The 23,910-nt window shown below is 45.1% G+C and overlaps 1 protein-coding gene across 7 annotated transcripts in view; it reads right to left on the bottom strand.

The window, feature by feature from the left end:
• Window positions 1-11,983: 11,983 nt before the first annotated feature.
• ATP6V0A1 (ATPase H+ transporting V0 subunit a1) overlaps window positions 11,984-23,910 on the bottom strand; it is a 184,540-nt gene continuing 172,613 nt past the window's right edge. For all 7 annotated transcript variants that reach the window (XM_068263441.1, XM_068263440.1, XM_068263437.1 and 4 more), the window contains one exon: window positions 11,984-13,805. In XM_068263441.1, the coding sequence (XP_068119542.1) occupies window positions 13,712-13,805 (94 nt within the window). In that variant the 3' untranslated portion in view covers window positions 11,984-13,711. The remainder of the gene's footprint in view (window positions 13,806-23,910) is intronic.

Raw genomic sequence — 23,910 nt, forward strand, 5'->3', positions numbered from 1 at the left:
GGTTTTCAGACTTGAAAGTCTGAAATTCCAGAAGTGAGCCGGAGGTGGGGCCGGAGCATCGGTGAGTGGCTGCGCGGGTGTAACCCCCTCAATAATGACAGTGCATACTAGTGGTTCTTAAATGCATATTTGTGTGGGACAACAAGTCAAATAATTATTTACTGCTGCATGCTACAATCCTTGAACAGAGAGGGTGTGTGCTCTCAGAACATGTCTGTCTGTTTTGTTCTAGGACAATAAAGTTGGTTTTGAGCAGGGGGAAGGGCTGTTGTGCTAAAGGAGAGAGGTTGGTCACATGGTGGGCAGAGAGTGAGTGCTGAAGGAAGAGAGGGCCTGTGAAAAGAATTATAGCTTTTCCTAAAGGAGAAAAACGTTCTAGTGAGGACCCCCAAGTACAGCTGGCTGCAGGGAAGAGCATACATCAGGAGAGGACTATCTAACATTAGAGAAAGCAGTGAGCCAGACACCCAGCACCCACAGACAGAACTCCAGTCTGCCAAGCTGCATGTGGCTGCAGCTCTCAAGATAAGTCTCCCACTCACTCTCCACACTGATATATCATATGCATAGGAGGTGTGTTTCAGGCCATGTAGACTATCTGTGCTATGTAGCTCCTGAGAGAGACCTTATTGCCAAGAGATGGTATCCTAATATCCTCAGGGCCGGATTTGTACTCTTTACCGCCCTAGGCCACTTTCACCAGCCGCCCCCCCGTCAGTATAAGTAGCAAAATGATCCCTCCCCCCTCCCTCTAGTATAGGTAGCTTGATGACCCCCAGCCCCCAGTATAGGTAGCCCGATGACCCTACCCCTTCCCTCTAGTTTAGTTAGCCAGATGACTCCTCCCCCTTCCCTCTAGTATAGGTAGCCAGATGACTCCTCCCCCTTTTACTCCAGTATAGGTAGCCAGATGACTCCCTTAATCCCTCCTTTTCCCATCCCCGCCTTTTAGTATAGGTAGCCAGCTCGCCTTCACACCACAGCAGCCATCAGTGTCACTCATTTCTCCACTTTTCTCCAGTGCAGAAACGTCCTCTTCGTTTCCGTCTACAATGCTGCCCAAGTCCATAGCCACCGGCCACAATGCAATCGTGCACAGAGAGTAAGGTGGCTGCTGCACAGGCCACTGGCAGCAGAGTACCGCTGTCAGACGCTTGCCTGATCTCCCTGCATTGCAGCATTTGCAAGCTTGCAAATGCTGCACCAGTTTAGCCTTCTGCTTTGGTGCCCCTGCTCCTCTGGTGCCCTAGGCCATGGCCTAGGTGGCCTTGGCCTAAATCCGGCCCTGAATATCCTACTGATAAATGACGCTCAGTTCTGGTGAATGTTCTATTCATGAAGGATCTTTAAAGAGACAGTGCTGTATTATAAAGTGAAAGTGTTCTACTGCTGTGACATTGCTCAGTCCTAAGAAATGCCTAACCTGTGAATGTTTTGTGCATGAAAAATCCTTAAAGAGACAGTGTTGTACTGCAAAGTGAAAATGTTCTATTGCTGTAACTTTGTTCAGTCACCGAAAGAGGTTAACACATTGCTTACTATGAGATGGTGAGACATTGCCTTATAGTGGACACAGAAGTGTGTTCTCTCACTTTACATTAATTAAAGACAAGATCTTCCTCTAGGAAAAATATTTTCTGCATTCACAGCTCAACTTCATTAAACTTGTTATACATTTAATGTACATAAATTGAGTTAACGTTCTGATGCCTGGCCTTTTCTTTATTGCCATATTCAAGAAAAGTATAGTGTCTCGAGGTTAAAGAAGAACTCCACACAGGGCTACATTTGGCGCCCGCGAGCAGGGTCAGATCTAAGTGCCTTTGGAGTGAAAAAGAAAAATGGAGTCAGAAACCAGTCCATCCACCTCCAGTCAGCAACCACCAGGACCTCCAGCCGCCCTGGCTATGACCCCGCTGGGAGTGTTGGCAGCGTACCTACCCAAATACAATGGGTACAACATGATGCTCAGGGACTGGAGTGAGAGAGTACAGAGTGCAGTGAAAGCATATAATGTGCCTAAGGAAATGCAGCGGGAGATCGCTCTCTTAGCTCTTGAAGGTGACGCTCATCAGACTGTGATCAATGCCAACCTTGCTACACCTGCACCAGTGGACCAAATAGTAGAAGTTCTGGAAGAAATCTATGGTGATCCAGCCAATCTCCATTTAATGAGGAAGAGATTTGTGGACAGGGTGCAAAAGGAAGAAGAGAGCATCCCTCAGTTTGCTAACGCCCTGCAAGAAATCTTAGGTGAACTCAAAAGGGAAGAAGAAAGAGAAAAGTGTAATGTGACAATAGAATCTGCCATATGGTTAAGAGATCAGTTTCTCCTGGGCTTGAAGAACAATTCCATAAAGAGTTTGTTGAGGTTGAAGCTGGAACTAGAGCCTGATCTGAATTTCCAAAAGCTACAACACCTAGCTATCAAGCTCAATCAAGAAGAGGATGTAAATCGCTTACCTGCTCTGCAGCAGACTACCACTGCTAGAAACCTCTTTGCAGAGAAGGAGCCTGAACCAGTCGACTTGGAACTGACAGAGATTAAGACTACTCAAGGAGCTGAGCGAGAAACTGGCCAATATGAAACTGACTATAGATGAGTATGGGAGTGAACGAGAAACCCCAGGTTGGAGAGAACCGGAGCCTGAAAAGGCTGGGTGTTGGCGCTGTCACAGATGCAGCCACTATGCGAGGGTCTGTGCTCAAAATGAAGGCAATTTCCAAACAAGACAGTTAAACTAAAGAATCCCACAGAAAGAGGCCACCTGATGGGATGGAATACGAAGGCCTCAAAGAAGTGGAAGAAAGATAATGCAAAGGGGAGAAAAAGAGTCATCGCAACCCAAGTTTCAGGCATTGTGAAATGGTTTAATGTGCGAAAAGGTTATGGATTTATAAATCGGAATGACACAAAAAAAGACTTGTTTGTGCACTGGTCAGCCATCAAAAAGAATAACCCAAGGAAGTATCTCCGCAGCGTGGGAGATAGAGAAACTGTTGAATTCGATATTGTGGAGGGAAGGAAGGGTGCACAAGCAGCTAACGTGACGGGTCCTGGCGGTGTTCCAGTTCAAGGTAGCAAATATGCTGCAGATCGTGACTGGTGCAGGCGTTATCCACACCTTGAAGGTTTGTGTTATTGTCAGCAAAAGGGCCATTGTCAAGGAGTGAAAGAAGGAAACAAGGACTATCAACAAGCCGTTTACGGGATGCAGAAAAGCATATCACACAACCTATGGAAACCATATGGATGCAGATTCTACAGGGAACTCAACTTATATTCTTGTGAAGAGAAGAGGATTCCTGCTACTGTGGAGCCCAATACAGATTCTTGTACAGAGGAAGGGTTTCACATGATTGTGAGACCCAACGCACATTTTTGCAAAGAGGAAAGGGCTGACTTGCTTGCAAGGCTGGGTACAGGTTCTTGTGAAGAGGGGAGGGTCAGCCTTCCTGCTACACCTGCTAATTATTCTTGCAAGGAAAAGAAGGCCCACCTGCTTTGGGAATCGAGGTGTGCGCTGAGGAACACTGACTTGAGTCGCCCAAAAGGAAAGATTTTGTAAACTCAGTGGACCTGTACAAAGGTCCACATGGGGGACATTGTAAGACCTCCTGCCAGATTCTATGGAGAACATTTTTGTTTTGATTTGTGATCTTCGACTGTAGGGACTACAGTCATTAAAAAGGGGGAAGAATGTAACCCCCTCAATAATGACAGTGCATACTAGTGGTTCTTAAATGCATATTTGTGTGGGACAACAAGTCAAATAATTATTTACTGCTGCATGCTACAATCCTTGAACAGAGAGGGTGTGTGCTCTCAGAACATGTCTGTCTGTTTTGTTCTAGGACAATAAAGTTGGTTTTGAGCAGGGGGAAGGGCTGTTGTGCTAAAGGAGAGAGGTTGGTCACATGGTGGGCAGAGAGTGAGTGCTGAAGGAAGAGAGGGCCTGTGAAAAGGATTATAGCTTGTCCTAAAGGAGAAAAACGTTCTAGTGAGGACCCCCAAGTACAGCTGGCTGCAGGGAAGAGCATACATCAGGAGAGGACTATCTAACATTAGAGAAAGCAGTGAGCCAGACATCCAGCACCCACAGACAGAACTCCAGTCTGCCAAGCTGCATGTGGCTGCAGCTCTCAAGATAAGTCTCCCACTCACTCTCCACACAGACTGATATATCATATGCATAGGAAGTGTGTTTCAGGCCATGTAGACTATCTGTGCTATGTAGCTCCTGAGAGAGACCTTATTGCCAAGAGATGGTATCCTAATATCCTACTGATAAATGACGCTCAGTTCTGGTGAATGTTCTATTCATGAAGGATCTTTAAAGAGACAGTGCTGTATTATAAAGTGAAAGTGTTCTACTGCTGTGACATTGCTCAGTCCTAAGAAATGCCTAACCTGTGAATGTTTTGTGCATGAAAAATCCTTAACCAGCTGGGCGGTATGGACGAGCTCAGCTCGTCCAGTACCGCCGGAGCCTGCCGCTCAGGCCCTGCTGGGCCGATTTGCGCCAAATAAAGTGCAGCACACGCAGCCGGCACTTTGCCAGCCGCGTGTGCTGCCCGATCGCCGCCGCTCTGCGGCGATTCGCCGCGAGCAGCGGCGAAAGAGGGTCCCCCCAGCCGCCTGAGAACAAAAAGTTCCGGCCAGCGCTAAGGGCTGGATCGGAGGCGTCTGACGTCAGGACGTCGGCTGACGTCCATGACATCACTCCGCTCGTCGCTATGGCGACGGTGTAAGCAAAACAAGGAAGGCCGCTCATTGCGGCCTTCCTTGTTTATTCTGGGCGCGGGAGGCGATCGGAAGAACGCCTCCGGAGCGCCCTCTAGTGGGCTTTCATGCAGCCAACTTTCAGTTGGCTGCATGAAATAGTTTTTTTTTAATTTAAAAAAAACCCTCCCGCAGCCTCCCTGGCGATCTTATCAGAACGCCAGGGTGGTTAAAGAGACAGTGTTGTACTGCAAAGTGAAAATGTTCTATTGCTGTAACTGTGTTCAGTCACCGAAAGAGGTTAACACATTGCTTACTATGAGATGGTGAGACATTGCCTTATAGTGGACACAGAAGTGTGTTCTCTCACTTTACATTAATTAAAGACAAGATCTTCCTCTAGGAAAAATATTTTCTGCATTCACAGCTCAACTTCATTAAACTTCTTATACATTTAATGTACATAAATTGAGTTAACGCTCTGATGCCTGGCCTTTTCTTTATTGCCATATTCAAGAAAAGTATAGTGTCTCAAGGTTAAAGAAGAACTCCACACAGGGCTACATTGGCACAGGATGTCTGCGGGGGACCATTAGAAGCCCTGGGTAAGTTCAACTCATTTTCCCCCGACCACCCTACAGTATCCCTTTAAAGTTGCAAATTCCAGACATGAACCAGCAGCGAGGACTGGAGCATCGGTGAGTGGCTTGAAAGTAATGGAGCTTAGACTGACACTAGATGGCACTGTTTCCCTAAAGATAATCAGAGTTACTATTGATCTAGTACTGTATAATTGCACAACTGTGAAATTCCTTTTGGAGTCCAACACACAGTATAAAGGGCAGGAGCACTTTGAATAATTTGTAACTTTCATAATACCTCCCCAACCCTGTCCTCAAAGCCCACCAACAGTGCATGTTTTGTAGAATTCCACAGAGGTAGTTAATCAGCTCTGCTGAGACACTAATTACCTCACCAAGGGAATGTTTGTGGTTTTCTGCAAAACATGCACTGTTGGTGGGCCTTGAGGACAGGGTTGGGGAACTCTGCAGCTTATCAGAGATAGCAGCTATAGCAGAGATGAATGCTACATTATCCTACATGCTCCATTAATGTTCCATGTTAATTGAGGGCGCAATAAGTTGCTGTTGTAAGAAAGGTAAGGTTGCTCTAGAGTCCAGCAGCGGTTTTGCACAAGTCAAGAATATTTAAGGTTCATAATGTAAAATTGGACAGATACATTTATTAAAGTTTATTCCATCCTCATTGATACTCCAATACTTTTGGGAGAGAAGAAAGGGAAGATGGTTCACTGTGGTGCAGAGAGGCGAGTTCTCTCTCCACTGCTCCGCTGAACACTCTGCATGGGGAAGAGACACCTCTGGCCACCTAATACTGTGGGGCACATCCGGCTTTGTAATACTGGGGGCACCAGTGCCTATTTAATAATGGGAGAACTTCTCTGGCTACCTAATTTTTTGTGTGGGCTTCCTAATATTGAAACTCACATTTGGTTACATTTGGGCACCTCAGGCGACATAATTCTGGGGGGCTACTTAATGATACATCTTGCTACTTAATACGATAAAATCAAACTTCGATTTTTCGCTTAGAATGTTTAACCACTTGAGGACTGCAGTGTTAAACCCCCTAAAGACCAGGCCATTTTTTGCTAAATTGGCCACTGCAGCTTTATGCCTCGCTGCAGGGTCGAACAACTCAGCACACAAGTGATTCCCCACCCCCTTCTCCCCACCAGAGCTTTCTGTTGGTGGGGTCGGATTGCTCCACCAGGGTATATTTATTAATTTTTTTTATTCATATTTATGTTCTTTTTAAAAAAAAATAAATTCTACTATTTTTTTCTTAAATCCCTCCCTGCCTCCAGCCAGCCAATCACGGCGATCTGCTGGCATAGGCTTCAGCCTATGAGAGCCGATTGCTCTCCTGTGTCCCAGGGGGACGGCCGTATCACATGGCTGTCCCCAGTACAGGGCTGCCTTAGATCGCAGCGCTGTACTAGGTTAATAGACAGCGGGTTCGCAGTCTAACAGTCTCCTAGCGGCAATCGCCATTCAAGCACGGATGCGCGTGCACGATCTTCTGCAAACCACACCCAAAGGACCTTCCACCGAACGGCATTAGGCGGTCCTGGGGCTACCGCTGGTCGGCAAGTGGTTAAAAAAATTTGATCAACAAATGTGATTAAACTTTTTGGTTTCTTAAAAAATATTGGCTAAGGTGAAACATTCGTAACATTTTTTTCAGAAAATTGAACGGCATAGGATCAATTGTAAATTTTTCGATTTGTACACCCAACCAATTTTTGACAGCTACTTTTATCACACAGAACATGATTATATATATATATATATATATATATATATATATATATATATATATATATATATATATTTATATTTATATATATTATTTTATATATCTGTTGTCCTCCTCTAGAATCTAGAATCACCTCCTCACATTCACGTTTACAAGATTTTGCACACACTTCACCCCTTCTCTGGAATCCCCTCCCACAACACATCCGTCACTCTTCAACCTTTGTTACTTTTAAACACGCTCTAAAAACTCATTTGTTCCGACAAGCATATGCGCTACCCTAGGCCACTTCCCTTTGTCCTAAGACCAAATTGCACTACTACTAGGTATCCTAAAACACACTACTTTTATATATTTTATTGTATACTACCCCTCCTCTTGTTTCCCCCCCATTCCCTTTAGATTGTAAGCTTGCAAGGGCAGGGTTCTCTTCCCCTTTTGTGTCTTAGAAATCATTATACATTTTATTCATCATGTTACTTTTATCACTGTTATTACCACTTCTGTATTTTGTATTCTGTATGCTATATCATTTATTTTTTTTGTCACTAATTATGTATCTTGTATATTAGTGTACACCATTGTCTGTATTATGTACCCCATGTTGGTTTCTTACTTTGTACAGCGCCACGGAATATGTTGGCGCTTTATAAATCAAGAATAATAATATAGGAAGTACCTGACTACCAAAAGGGGCACTATGGCGAAAAATTTTAAAAATTTAAAATATGTGCAAACATAGACAAATAAGAAGTACATTTCTCCCAGAGTAAAATGAGCCATAAATTACTTTTCTCCTATGTTGCTATCACTTACAGTAGGTAGTAGAAATTTGACAGAAGGACCTGATGCCAATTGCTCTTAGGCAGTCCTGGGGCTGTGTCTTAGAGTAGTTAAAGATAATGGGAACTTTTTTAAAAAATATCAGCCATACACTTACATAAAGAGAGCAAGAAATATCATGGGGCCCCATAGCAAAACTTTCATGGGGCCTTCAGATGTAGGCACTATTAAGCAATGCCAACTGCCCCTACCCTATGGATATGAGTGAATTGGCAACTTACATTCTCATGCAGTCAACACTGCACATAGTTAATGGGCACTGAGATTACGTTTAAGGTTGGATGACAAGAAACACTCAAGAAAGGTAATGGTGACTACATTAAGTAACACCTGGGCCCCCTATGCTACAGGGCCCAATAGCAGCTTCTATGACTATTGCTATGCCCCTGAAGGAGAGGGGTCCTATAGAACCTTCCCACAGTTCTTCTGGTTCCCTCATTTAAGCGGCGCCTCCACATTTGAATACCCAGCCGTGGGGGACTTTGGAAGCTGAGTGCTCCCAAAGACAGGTGGCACAGTACTGCGCCTACATGAGCGCACAAGAGAGTGAGCTCCCGCAGGCACAGTACGAACCCGCCCATCCTCGGGAGCACTCGAGCTACCGAAGCCTCCTCCAGCGGCAGAAAGCAGTAATTGACCAATTTGGTTGAATACTGCTACCAGGAGAGCCAGCACTGGAACGATGGATCCGTGAGAGGAGTAGGAAGGCTCTATAGGACCCAGAACCTTCCCTCTCCTTAAAGCGAACCTTAAGTCTACTAAAAAAAATGAGATTTACTCACCTGGGGCTTCCCTCAGCCCCCAGCAGCCGATCGGTGCCCTCGCAGCTCCGCTCGGATGTCCCAGGACCCGCCGGCGAGCACTTCCGGTTTGGCCGTCACCGGCCGACAGGCATGGGAACGCGAGTGATAGGGGGCGATATACAAGCTGGGAATGCGAACAATCACTCGCGTTCCCATGCCTGTCGGCCGGTGACGGCCAAACCGGAAGTGCTCGCCGGCGGGTCCTGGGAAATCTCATTTTTTTTTTTAGTAGACTTAAGGTTCGCTTTAACCACTTGCCGACCAGTGGATTTTACACTGATCGGTGCTGCGTGGGCTCTACAGCCCGCAGCACCGATCAGGAGTCCAGCAGGGCGATCAGACTACCCCCCTTTTTTCCCCACTAGGGGGATGTCCTGCTGGGGGGGTCTGATCGCCGCCGGCCATCTGCTTTTTGCGGGGGGGGCTTCTCAAAGCCCCCCTCCGCAGCCATTTCTGCCCTCACGCTCCTTACCTCCCTCCCTCCCTCTCTCCGTAATGCGCAGGACGGAGTTCCGTCCTGCGCATTGAAGGATAGGCTTCAGCATATGCCGGCGATCCCCGGCCAATCAGAGGCCGGGGATCGCTGATCTGCCTTACGGCGCTGCTGCGCAGCAGCGCCGTATGATGTAAACAGCGGGGATTTCTTCCCCGCCTGTTTACATTTTGCCGGAGAGCTGCGATCGGCGGCTCTCCGGCTGTTCACGGAGACACCCTCCGTGAACTGACATGGAAAGGCCGTTTCCATGATAACCTGCAGACGACCAGTTTACGCCAATCGGCGTTAGCTGGTCGTCAAGAGGTTAAGCAAGTATCTGGCTGATTATTTTTTTCTTTTTCAATTTCCTTTACTGCACTCCACTGAAAAGCAAAAGTGGAGTCGCGCTCACTTAGCATCCAACGCTTGCTTTTCAGTTGAGCGCAGACGCTAGGACGAAGGAGGCAGGGGAGTGTGCGTACTTCTGCCCATAATTACCATCGTCTGGGTAAAGGTCAGCCAAGTCACCAGGATGTATAGAAGACTTGACTTATAACCCCCTAAGCACTGCATCTTACATTTTTACCAGAGTCTTTCGGCTCTTCTGGTATGCTTTGAGCAGACCACTGGCTTAAAGAAGTGAATTACCTGTACTTATAAAATTCCCAAGAATCTCCTCCTTGAGGCTGCTTTCTCACCAAGACGTTGCGTTTAGGGGACGTTATAGGGCACATAACGTGCCCCTAACGCAACGCCTGGTGGTGTTGGAGCAGGACGCTACCAAGAGCCACGTTACAAGCAGCTCTTGGTGCGGCTGCTCTGTCAGAGGCACTGCGGAGACCACGTGAGCGGAGCTCTCTGCATCACGTGGTCCCGCCAGCAAATCAGCGGCCGCTCCAAGAAGTAAACACTGCAAGTGCAGTGAATGTCAAGTAGCCATGTGCCTGGCTACGTAGCGGCCTCTCCCCGCCTCCTCTCCACCCCGCCTCCTCTCAGACCCTGAAATAAAAAAAAAAAAAAAAAAAACTGAGCATGTGCAAAGTCTAACACGGCTTAAAGGGAATGTCCAAGCAAAATAAAAAAATGAGTTTCACTTACCTGGGGCTTCTCCCAGCCCCATGCAGCCATCCTGTGCCCTCGTAATCACTCACTGCTGCTCCAGTCCCCCGCTGGCAGCTTGCCGACCTCGGAGGTCGGTGGGACGCATTGCGTACATTTTTACGCATTCCCGCTAGTGCAGGAACATTAACACATACATTTTTACGCGTTACTGGTTCAATGCGTACATTTTTACACATTGAACCAGTAACGCGTGAAAGTATGTGTTAATGTTCCTGCACTAGTGGGAATGCGTAAGAATGTACGCAATGCGTCCCGCCGACCTCCGAGGTCGGCAAGCTGCCAGCGGGGGACTGGAGCAGCAGTGAGTGACTACGAGGGCACAGGATGGCTGCATGGGGCTGGGAGAAGCCGCAGGTAAGTGAAACTCATTTTTTTATTTTGCTTGGACCTTCCCTTTAAGCCGCTAGAACGCACAGTATGCTGCACTTCAAATGAACGTGCAGCGTTACTGTGTAACGCAACGTGGGCACTGTGAACAGCCCATTGATTTTTCATTGCTGTGCGGTGGGGTGCTCACTGTGAAAGCAGCCTCATTCATTAGAATTAAAGAAGTTACTATGTGTAAGTGGAGAAATGTCTTCTAGGAATAAAAAAAGCGTGTCCAGTTGATTCTCCTTTGTTTGCCATGACGAGGATAAATATGCTTCACAGAAACACTTCCATAAACTTGTGTAGTGAAGATAAGACTTGGAAAGCAAAGACCCACTCTGTTCTTCAAGTAATAAGGTGGGGCCTCTCACACCTCATAATCGTGCCTATTGCGTGTAATATAGAATTCCTTTCAATGAACTCATACAGGGGTGTAACTAGAAATCCCTGGGGCCCCCCTGCAAAAATTTGGATGGGCCCCCCAATCCCCCCCTGTAATTGTACAGGTACTGGGTGACGGCTTCCTCCTGTTCTAGCAGGCGAGAGAACATGAGCAGGGTGGAATTCCAGCGAGTCGGGCCATCACATATCAAGCGTCTCACCGGCAAGTTGTTTCTCTGCTGAATGTCCGCAAAGCGTGCCATGGCCGTGTAAGACCGCTCGCATCCCTTGCAGATACCACACTGGTTTGCTTGCATCACTTGCAGATATCACAATGGTGCGCTCAGATAGCTTGTAGATAGTTACCACACTGATTCGCTCACATCCCTTGCAGATACCACACTGGTTCTATCACCTCCCTTGCAGATACCACACTGGTTCGCTCACCTCCTTTGCAGATACCACACTGGTTCGCTCACCTCCCTTGCAGATGCCACACTGGTTCGCTCACACCCCTTGCGACGTGAGTGAACACTGGTTCGCTTACGTCCTTTTCAGATACCACACTGGTGCGCTAACATCCCTTGCAGATACCACACTGGTTCGCTCAAATCCCTTGCAGATACCGCAATGGTACACTCACATGATTTGCAGATGCCACACTGGTTCACTTACACCCCTTGCAGATAACCACACTGGTTTGCTCACACAGCTTGTGGATGCCACACTGGTTCACTCACATAGCTTGCAGATGCCACACTGATTCGCTCACATCCCTTGCAGACACCACACTGGTAGCTCACACAGCTTGCGGATGCCACACTGGTTCACTCACATCCCTTGCAGACACCACACTGGTGCGCTCAAATCCCTTGCAGATACCAACACCGGTTTACCCCATTTCGCAGAAATAAAGAGAACAAGCGGTCATCATAAATTAAAGGTTTATTTTCATGAGGTGGGATACTTCATTCACCGATTCACAGCAGCACAATAGGGTAATCTGAAGGTCATCTATCGGCAGAGTGTGAAATCACTAATGTAAACATACAGTGACAGTGGATGCTTCAGGATACGATGGATCAGGTTCTAGTACCTGAAATGTAAAACTTTCCTGCAACCCCCCTTAACCAGTGTCAGTTCTGTGTGTTCTTGAGTTTTCCTCAGGAAAAAAACAGCCACCTTGAAACTCGTGATAATATGGGTACTGCACAGTCTTGGTAACATTTTCTGCTATCAGACCATAGAATTAACCTGATGGGGCTGGTAGTTTAGTGTGAGTGTAAGGCTAATGTTAACAAGAGCAAGTCTCAAGGTGAGTTTTAGTGCCTGTTTCTACTATAAATAGGCGAATCCGCATAGAAAAAAAGGCTTGTGGATTCGCATGCGTGAGCAAAATCGAGTGCATTTGCAGGAGTTTTTTTCATGCGAATTTGCATGTGTAAGGAATTTTCTTCCCCCCCTCCCCCCATCATCATCAATCATCACTATTGACCCACGCATGCGAAAAAGTAAGCGCATACACAAACACGTGTGAACGCATAAACCGCGTGAAAAATGGTTACAGAGATGGCCATTTTTTTTCGCCTGAAATAAATTGCGTATGCGAATTTGCATGTGGATATTGCATGCAAATTCACCATAGAGGAAACGGGCCATTAAGGTCAGTGCAAAGTATGCAGGAGGGAGTAAAGATTGGTGTCTCGCAAATTAAGAAATTAAGCTGCTAGAGCACTGCACTAAAAATTCAGTGCCCACATCAAGATGTCAAATTTATTGGAACTTACAGATCACAGAGATAAGAGAAAATCTCACGTAGAGAGAAATTTGCTCCCTCAGGTTGAGTCTCCATGGTCTCTGGTCCTTTTCCTCTCTGTTACACAGGTGCCTTCTCTCCTAGAGCATAGTAAGGTCTTCGCCAAGTGTCTAATTAGTCTCTAGGACTCCAGGGAATATGCACAAATGTATCCAGAAGATATACATTTCTGCTAGGAGCAACAAACAGTTCTTTAAGAAAAGTTTATCAGTACAGCTTACATTGGTCCTAGGGATAGGAGTATTATACAGTATAGGAAGTCTCAAAATAGCCATTTTGACTGAGTAGGCCTCAAAAAGGAAGTTGGGGGTACATCTATGCAGTGAAGGAAACCCAATTATTATAGAAGATCCATTTTTTTCGCTTCAGTGTCACTTTAAGGGTCAGCCTTCAATGGGTCATTTTTTTTCCAAAAACCCTACTTAGATACAGATCTATGACTTGGGACACAGCATAAACCATACTATTCCATTATGTATTATAAAGTGTAATTGTACAAGCTTACTACTGCAGTAAACCAAGATTACTACTAGATAAAATTACTGAACAAAAAACGAGGTAGAAAATGGCAAACAGAAAATAATAATGCAAAATGTACACAAAGAGATGATCTGCATATTGAAAACACTGAGTTTTAACTACATTTCCCACATAGATTTTGCTGACACAGAAGCAGGATTTCCATCCTCCATTTTGTAGTAGACCACTGTCAGAATAGAGGAGGACTCCAGCAGGACAGCAGACATTTTAGAAGTGCTTTTCTGTAAAGCATGAAGAATGAGGGTTCACATCAGTGACAGCAGGAAAACACCACATGGAGTACACTCTTAGGGAGAAGCTCATTCGTCAAATTTCCCTTCTCGAATGCTTTCGAATGAAAATGGCATGAATTTGAAGCCTGTTCCAATGTAAAACTTGGTTTGAAATTCCACCCTGAAAATGAAACAGAAGACAATGTATAACCAAAGTAGATTATTGAAAACTGTGCTTTTCTTAGTACATCACAGCAAAAGGCTTATTTGTTGATTTAACAAGGCATGTACTACATATGTTCGAAGAACAATTCTCCACAGTAATACATCTCCCATAAATAAGGAGTAAATAAATATGGCAGCCTCCTCAACCTTCTCACTTCAGACACCCTTTAACAATCTACATTTTAGCAATTGGGATCAATTTCACTCAAGGATTTTTGTTTCTGAAAATTCATATTTTTGAAAATGTTTTATTTAATTTTGTAATAAACCATGTTTACATTTGCACAGCATTTGTCATTATTCAATACAACAACTGTATGCAACCATCAGATCCATATAAGCTCTGATGCCTGTGCAGTGGTAAGATCATTTTTCTTGTGAACAAACTCGGCCAAGAACGCCTCTCTCCCCCCCCTCCTTCACTGCCCCCTCTTCTCTTACTCTCCTTCTCCCGACTAGCACTTTCTACAATCAGCGCCCTCTCAATCGGGCAAGTATCAGCTGACATTCAGATCTGGGTTCAGTTCCCTGGATCATAGGGTTGCCCTCAATTGCTCTATGGCATACCAGGCTGTGTATTTGAAGGGGTACATTAAATGCTGTAGCTCAGATGCTTGGTCAAATACTGCTATGGGGAAGCAAGCGTTGGAACGGGGATCGAGAGAGAAGCAGGAAGGCTCTATAGGACCCAGAGCCTTCCCTCTCTTTAGGTAAGTATCTGGGTTTAAAAAAAAAAATTCCCATTGACTTGAAAAAGCATAAACAGTCATAAATATAATGACAGAGTAACTTGCATGATCAATTCATCTCATCATAGAGATTCAGAGAGATATTTGACCTCCCCAACGGCCTTTCTTTCTTCCCTTACACAAAATTGGGCCATAAACTACTTTTTTCAGATGTGAAGGAATTTTTCACATATCAAATTTTTCCACAGAAGAGAGAGCTCTCCAGCATTATTGGAATGTGACAAGAAAAAGAACAGAAACTTTACACCACTTTTAGAATGAAAGTCTAAGCTTAACGCCTACATTAACAGCATTAGGCTGTGATTCACATTATTGTGCACCTTACAGAAGACTGTACTAGTATTTCACCATCACCATGCATTTGTACAGGCTACAAAATAACCATGGGATAAGGGATGGTCAATAAAGTGCTAAGAATTCACATTTGATGCAAATTGTATACAGCTTGAAATCAGACCAATTAAATATAGCAGTTGCATTTGAATGGTCCAAATTTGCATACAATTTGCATTAGTACAGAATTATTACCATCTCATTAACAATTCCTACATGGGATTACCATAATGCCTGCAGACAAAGGTGTTGTGGTGGTTAAGGACACTAATATATAAATCAAACTGGCAAAATGCAACTTGGATCCCCTCTTACAAGAAGCTAGATAAGAATCTTATCCCAGCAATACCCTAAAAATTTGAATGATCCTTATCATGACACCGACATTCTAAATTTAATAATATAATAGCAATATAATACCATGGAATCCAGAAATTAGGAATGTCTACAAGTTGCTAAAGGAGTGAGAGGCAGACTATGCACCAGCGGTTACACCCTGGTGCCTCCTTAACCACTTGCCCATGTTGATGAGCACAGCCATGTACCTGCATGTGCTCTGTGCTCATCAGAAGCTGCAGACACATTCACATCCTTTGGTCACAACAGTTGGCAGAGAGGATGTGAATATATTGTAGCTTAGTTATGAAGTAGTTTTTAAAGGACACCTGAAATGAGAGAGATACAAAGCCTACAATATTTATTGATAATAATTAATAATCGTGCAGCTACTACAAAGTGGTCCATTAAATCAAAAAACACCTAGCACAAGAAATTGCCTTCAAGCTCATTTTTTCAATGTCCTGCCAATGTGTTCACACGGACGCTTGGCGGACGTTTACCGCCGGCATCCAGGACTCGTCGTTACACGCTCCCATTCAAGTCAATGAGATCGCTTGTATCAGGCTTTTAATGGTGTTTGCGCGAATGTGGCATTCCGATACAAATTTTCCCCGTCGTTTGAGGAGACATGTAGCGTCCAGGGTCAATTAACTACAGCGTCTGTCTCCCTGTGGGGACGAAAAATGTTGATGTAGCCACGAAAGCCTGAATGCGACACAGCAGAGATGCTGCCAGACGAGACACCACTGGAAGCCGGGCAGATGTCCGTATAAACCAGCCCTAAGAAGTGAGATACAGGCTTGAGTCACACCTATGTGGAGAGTATTTATAATTGTAGCCCAGAGGATTCAGTTTCAGTTGCACACACAGCTCTGTAAAAATGACAGTTGGAAGGAGGACAAATGTTACAGGAGAATCAACAGTCCTGTTCACACACTCTGAAGAAGGCAAAAGCAGGGCACAGTCGTCCTTTCCTCCTCAGGGGCCATAAAAAAAGAAATTGGACACCAGGAATTAATTTAATAATCACTTCTTATATCTGTACGTCCATCTAAATTATTAAGCACATTTGCGATGCAAGTCTGCTTCAGGCTTTCTCTTTTACACAATAAAATGTTACAGGAGCCAAGAATGCTGGAGCTCTGCCACGACTCACAATGTGCCTCCAAATAAGGGAAAAAGTGAAATTGCTGCAAGATTGGATGAGCTAAACTGGGTCCTGTACAAGGAACTGCTCACAACAATGGGATCTGTATCTAGTGCGACTCCTGATATCACCATGGTGTATATCCTCCTCCAGCCTTACAAATGAAAACAAGGAGTTTTGAATCGGGGTACCATTTATTGGCTAACTTAGACAGGAGTAAGCAGTGAGCTTTCGGCTTATAAAAAGCCTTCGTCGGACTGGTTCCTGACAAAAACTGAAAAACACAGCTTATATACACTGACATACAAAGGAGAAACATTCTTTAGCAGACATAACTGTAATTAGATGACTTAACTGTTATGGCCCATACTCACGGGCAACATTTCTGCATTGTCGCTAGCAGACGGGAGCGTGTGCGCGACAGTTCGGTGACAGCTCGTCGCCACGTCCCTCCACGTACACTTAGCGTAAGAGGGATCAGCGGTGCGACGGAAGCTGTCGCCGACATTCCTCCCTGCCGGAAGCTCCGTGTTCTTATAGAGGTTTCTGTCGCTAGTCCGCATACTCACGCGGACTAGCGACAGTTTCGGCGGCAAATGTCGCCAGGCGATTGACCGCGCCAATCGCCTGGCGACATCAGCGACGAGCGACGGTTCGGGCTGCGTGCCCGTGCAACACCTCATACTCACGGGCGACCTGTCGCTGCAACACGAGCGCCGCGTGTTGCGGCGACAATTGTAGCCCGTGAGTATGGGCCATTACTCAGGAAGCTTTCCCAGGCAACCTGGCTAAATTGATAAGATCAAGAGTTCCCTCAACATAAAGTAGACTCTGGTGATAAGGAGACATCGTAAATTCTGAGTTCAAATTGTACCTGGGCTGGTTACATGCACCATTAATTCTAAGCTGAAAAGAGAATTGTGGCATTTGAAACCAGCACATGAAAGCAGTTAAAATGAATAGTGACAAATGAATGAAAAGATAGAAAAATTAAAAAAATTGTGATATTTAAAACCCATTGTACCAGCACAAGAAGTTAGAGTCCTTGTTTAAACCATCTTCTACAATTTTGAACCAATGTATAAACTTTTTTTCTTGTGTAAGTCTCATGTTTTCCGATTTGAAGCCATCCATTAATACAAAGACGCAAAAATCGTGTAAACTGTGTTCAGGTAAACAAAAGTGTGTTGGTATTGGTAGATCAGTATATTTTGTAATATCCTTTTTTTCTGCTGTAAATAGTGAACGTGATGTGTCATGTGAGCACGCAGTGGTTGACTTGTTTCCCCCACAAATTCCTTTGGGGCATTTTGCACACATGATCAGGTATACCACATTAGATGAGTCGCAGGAAAAGGTACCTTGTACTTTGTATTCCTGTTGTGTACCTGGTATTAGTACCCTGTCTGTGGTATGAATGTGTTTACAGGTCCCACACCTTTTACCTTGGCAGGGGAATGTTCCATTCTGTTCTTGCCTATTTAAGGCACTCCTGACGATCATCTCCTTAAGATTGGGTGGCTGTCGGAACGCTAGGAGGGGAGGTTCAGGGAATATCTTTTTCAGTGTCTGAGCCTTGTGTAGTACAGGATGAAGTTCTTTTGCAATCTTTCTTAAGATTTCCAGGCGTGGGTCATAGGTGACCACCAGTGGGACACTGCTCTCTTCCTAGTTCTGCTCCAGGAGCTGAGTCCTAGCGATGATGTTAGCTTTCTTGATTTGGGTCTCAGCCATTAGAGGATTGTATCCCTGTTTAATGAAATTCTTCTTCAGGTAACCCAGGTGTTTGTCTCTGTCATCCCTTTCAGAACAGATCCGACTGCATCTTATTGCCTCGCTGTAAATTATGGAATTCTTTATATGTTTGGGGTGGAAACTGTCATACCTGAGGTATGTGGGACGATTCGTCGGTTTGCGGTACATGGACGTTTGTAGGCTGTTCTCTCTGATGTATATGGTGGTGTATGGTGGTGTCCCTGTGAGAGTAGCTCAGTTTCAGCTTGATTGTGGGATGGAAATTATGTTTCTCCTCTGTATGTCAGTGTATATAAGCTGTGTTTTTTAGTTTTTGTCAGGAACCAGTCCGACGAAGGCTTTTTATAAAAGACGAAAGCTCACTGTTTACTCATCTCTAAGTTGGCCAATAAATGGTATCATCCTGATTCAAAACTCCTTGCTTTTACTGATGGCTAACAGGGTACAACACTCTACTGCTTCTACTAAATAAAAACAAAAGACACTTGCTCAATATTATTTGCCTAGAAATCTGCTCCGTGTAGAGTATGGGTGAGTGAACTGTTCATTTACTCCTCTGGCCAGTGGCTTTGCTGCCACTCCGCAATGCACCGTAGTGGCTTCAGCGTTACTAACTATTGTGTGTGTCCACCTGATTTTTTACCACTTATTAAAGGGATACTTAAGTCAAAAAAATTAGTTTTACTCACCTGGTGCTTCCCTCAGCCCCCTGCAGCTGTCCGGTGCCCTAGCAGCATCGCTCCGATCCTCCTGTCCCAGCCGGCGGCTGCTTCCGGCTTCAGCGACAGCCGCCGACAGGCTGGGAACGCGAGCGATTCTCCACGTTCCCAGCCACAATAGCACCCTCTATGCTGTTATTGCGGCCTTCTTGCCACAATAACAGCATAGAGGGCGCTTGTGGCTGGGAACGCGAAGAATCACTCGCGTTCCCAGCCTGTCGGCGGCTGTCGCCGAAACCGGAAGCAGCCGCCAGCGGGGACAGGGGGATCGGAGCGATGCTGTGAGGGCACCGGACAGCTGCAGGGGGCTGAGGGAATCCCCAGGTGAGTAAAAATAATTTTTTTTATTTGACTTAAGCATCCCTTTAAGGCAGAACTACAATCAAATCAAGCAGCATGTCACATAGCAGTGGAGTTGTGATAACAATGCCTAAAGCATTTCAAGTCACAGAAATGAGACAGCACTGCAGGTGAAAACTCAATAGCCGTCTCAAACTTGTGGTCAGTAAACTTCAATTCACAATAACAATAATAATTACAATTAAGTTAGATACTTACCTCAGTAGGAGCAAACATCTGGATGGTCCAGAGACTTCATCAGTCTTCCAAAGCCCCGCGTTCCTGCACTGGGACCCCTTTTGCAATCATCAACATTAAAATCAAATATTGCTCACGGCCACACTCCCCTACGTGTATGAGCGTGGCCCCGTTGCACATGTACATAGTGCATTCCAGTGCAGTATCATGGAGCTTCTCATGCAGCTCTATTCCTACGTGCACAAACGTCTCTGCGCTACTGTGCAAGCGCAGTCGTCTGTGCTACTGTGCAGTGTGGCCACGCTCGTACATGGAGGGGAGCACAGCCACGAAGAGGAAGAGGGTCACGGCCGGCAGTGCAGGGGTTGTGGACATTGGGGAAGTCACTGGAGCATATAAGAGGCTCCCTCCTACTGGCATAAGTATAGTAGTAGCAGTAGGGAATTATACAGTTAGCCACCATTAAAAGCACAAAGTTTTTCCGGATGATACCATTTATTGCTAACTTAAAAGAATAGGAGTAAGAAAGCTTTCGGCTGTTTAGCCTTCATCAGGCTTCAATCTTTTTTGCTCACAAGATGTTGGAACATCAAATTAAGAGGTTTTCCTTCCGCAATGAAGTGTCAACCGTACCTAGTCTATTAACCCCCCCCCCCCCAGTTGTGTCATATGCACTTGACCATAATAAGATCCATGCACACTCTTAGACCATTTTCCAATGGCTGTGTTTTGCCGATCTCTAGAGCACCACGATTTACATGTAACCAGTGCTCATTTCCCACTAGTGCGCGTTGCTTTTTCCCCGCACACAAACATTAGGCTGCACAATTCTTGCCACAATCTCACTCTGTCTTATTTCTTGTGACAAACTGAATCAAAAGCAATAAAATGGTTATTTCATACATTTTATATGAAAAGAAAAAAACTTTTAAAAAGAAACAAAAATAAAGAGAAAACATAAATAGCTACCTAAATACTGTATGTATGCCATGAGGGTGTATTACTGTTAGTTTTGCAAATAAGAACTTGAAGGTATTGAATGAATGCGAAAACAAAAAACAACATACATTGTACCAGGACATAATTTAAATGTTGATAGAACCAGAACAAATAGGCAAATAAAATGTGTGGATTTTATCTACAGTAGCATTGTTTATTTTAAAACTTTAGTGGAAGGAAATGGAGAAAGTGTAATTTTTTTTTTCATTTTCCTCTTGTTTGTCCCTTGGAAATGCATAGAAAATTACTGCATTTCCCACCGCATAAGATGCACTTTTTCCTCCCCAAAAAATGGGGAGAAAGTCCCTACGTCATATGGCAAAGGCAGGGAATCTCCGACTTGCAAACGTCCGCTGATACGAACCACCGCCACATTGGGAGTTCCCTGCCTGTGTGTCTGCTCTTCCTGCATGCCTCTGCTCCCTCCCCGTGTCTCCTAGAACCCTCCCCCCGCCACCCCCCCGGGTGTGTAGCGGTAGCTGGTTTACCTAATCCATGGCAACAGAGGGGTTTGCATACCTTCTTCTCCTCCATGCAGCTTGAACGGCTTGTTTTGATGATGCAATCCATACAAGCCAATCACCAGAGGAAGCCACGCAGAGGGGAAGGATGTCTGCAATCCCTACTGGCACCACTGATTAGGTTAGCCAGCTACCGCTACACACGGGGGGCCAGGAGACACGGGAAGGGAGCAAAAGCACTAGGGGGAGGGAGGCTGAAAGGGAACAGGTTGGGACAGAAAAGGACCCAGAAGGACACATGGGAAAAGCGGGAGGACACATAGGGGAGTCATGTGGGACACAGGAGGATACATGAGGGATACAGGAGGACACATGAGGGAGACATAGGGGAAACATGGGGGATTCAGAAGGACACCATTTGGGGGAGAACATGTTCAAGATGGTCCTGGAACATGGACACACAATGTTTAGTACATATATATTTTTCCCTGGTTTTTGCTCTCTAAACCTAGGTGCGTCTTATATTTCAGAGCATCTTATACAGCAGCAAAGAAAGTAAGTAATTACAAAAACACCACATCAGTAACAAAAAGCCTAATTTGCCCCCGCACCCACCCCCCCCCCCCCCCCCAAAAAAAAAAAAATACATGAATAATTTCGGTGTGATAAGTAGCAAACTTATTACCGAACGCATGGTAGGAGTGTGAAATGTGAAAATTGCTGTAGTTTTTAAGGGGGAATATCCTGTGGTAGGAAAGTGGTTCAACCAGACATCTTTTTTCAACTCATAACTATGTAGCCATATATACAAGGGGAGTCTAGGTCTCTTAACATCTCAACTGCATACATGTGCGTCCTTGCTCAGCAAGAAGTGAGTGACAGTTACAAAGCTTGCACTTTTTTTTTTTTTTCCAAAAGTTTTTATTGGATTTTTCATTTTTGAAAAATACATTAAGGCTAACAGTATGGCCAAATAGTATAATAACAGACAACATAACATTGATCAAATGTCATACAGTAAAAGGGGTGATAAATGTAACATTGGTCAAATATCATGCGATAGGAAGAATGATGACATAATGACAACGAAAACAAGGGGGTAATGCATAATTGGAGAACTTTATAAAAGTGTGACCCAGAGGACCATGTCCAGCTATCTGGGATCAGTATATGGGTGGGGGGAGGGGGTAGTCCCAGCCTCGGGCTGGGGCAAACTGTGAACCCTAGTGCCCGTCGTCCAGCGATAGACGGGCAACCAAGAGGTCGCTATGGTAAGCTCAGCTGGAGGGTGTGAGTGGAAGAAGAAGAATCAGAAGGAAGAAAGTGGAAAGAGAAAGAAAGAGGAAAAAGAGAGGAAGAAAGGAAAAGAAGAGGGCTGACCAGTCTCAGCCTCTTGATCAAGGAACTCTCCATGAGGGGGTGTTCTAGTTGAATCCAGGGGTCCCAGGTCTTCTCAAATTTTTTATGGGTGTCCCTCAAGATGCTGGTCAGTTTCTCATTGATCATGAAAGAATTGATTCTAGATTTTACCTCACCAATAGTGACAGAGGGTTTTTTCCAGTTTTTAGCAATTGTCATTGTAGCTGCCGAGAAAACAAATGAAGCCAATTTGTTCTGGGATAAAGTTAGCAGGTCTATTTTTTCATGTAAAAGGGCTTGCCAGGGATTTCTGGGAATGGTTACATGGAAGAGGGTTGAGAGTAGCCTATAAACTTGGCACCAGAATCTAGTGAGCCTAGGACAGGTCCACCAAGTATGTAACATGTCTCCGTGTGATCTACAGCCACGAAAGCAGAAGGGACTGGCTGAGGGAAACACTTTAGCTATTCTTGCCGGAACAAGATACCAGCGCATCATAATCTTATATGCCGCCTCTATAGTATGTAAATTTGATGAGCGGCAGGAAATCCTGCTCCATATATTTACCCAGTCTTCTCGATCCCTCGTGTCTGACAGATCGGATTCCCATCTCGTAGTGTAAGCATGGGTGAGTGGGAGTGCTGAACGAGTTAGAAAAGAATAGATTGTAGAGATCATCCCTTTAGAATTGGGGCGGTGAAGGCATATGTTTTCATATGGCGTAAGATCAAAGGGGGGTTTCCTATTTTGGGTGAGGGACTGTACCCAGTGCCTTATTTGTAAGAATCGAAAATATTCTCTTGGAGGGACTTGAAAGTTTTCTTGTAGGGCTGGCCAACTGTACACCCCTCTAGGATTGATAAAATGCATAACCTTGGTGAGGCCGTTATCCGCCCACCATTTAAAAGCTTCCGGATTATCGTGCCCTGGGGGGAAAAGTGGGTTATTAACCAGAGGTAGCAGGGGAAGGTGAGGGGAAAGGAGATGAGAGGAGTATCGGACTGAGTCCCATACTTGGAGGCTGTGGAGCATGGGAGGGCTAAGGGCGGGGGGCCGCATCTTTGGAGGTAACCAAAGGAGGGTGCTTGGGAGCATAGGGGTGCTGTCTGGGATCTCGAGAAACACCCATAGAGGAGTGTCACGGGTTTGGAACACCTGTGTTAGTTGAGTAATAGTTGCTGCTCGGTAATAAGAGCTAATCTGGGGGACTCCCAATCCACCATCTAGTTTATGAGCGAAAAGGGTTGACTTATTGACTCTAGGGTGCTTACGACCCCAGATAAAAGATTGTATTTTATGTTGGAAGGTGCGTAGGTAATGGGGGGGGGGGCACTTTGACAGGGAGGGTCCGGAAGTAATAGAGAAGCTTAGGTAAGAATGTCATCTTGATTGAATTAATCTTCCCTAGCCAAGAGATCGGAAGCGTGGACCATCTATCTGTTAGTGAAGATAGGAATTTAAGAAGTGGTGGGTAGTTAGCTGTGAAGAGGGAGGCGTAGTTAGGGGTTAGGGTGATACCAAGATAAGGTATAGATTGAACCCATTGGAAAGGGCAAAACTCTCAAAGTTGAGTAGTGAGATGTGGTGTGAGGGCGATACCCAGGGCTTTAGATTTTGCCACATTAATTTCTAAACCAGAAGTTTGAGCAAATTGTTCAAGGGC

Source organism: Hyperolius riggenbachi, chromosome 12 (genome assembly GCF_040937935.1).
Source record: "Hyperolius riggenbachi isolate aHypRig1 chromosome 12, aHypRig1.pri, whole genome shotgun sequence".
NCBI classification, from domain to species: Eukaryota; Metazoa; Chordata; class Amphibia; order Anura; family Hyperoliidae; genus Hyperolius; species Hyperolius riggenbachi.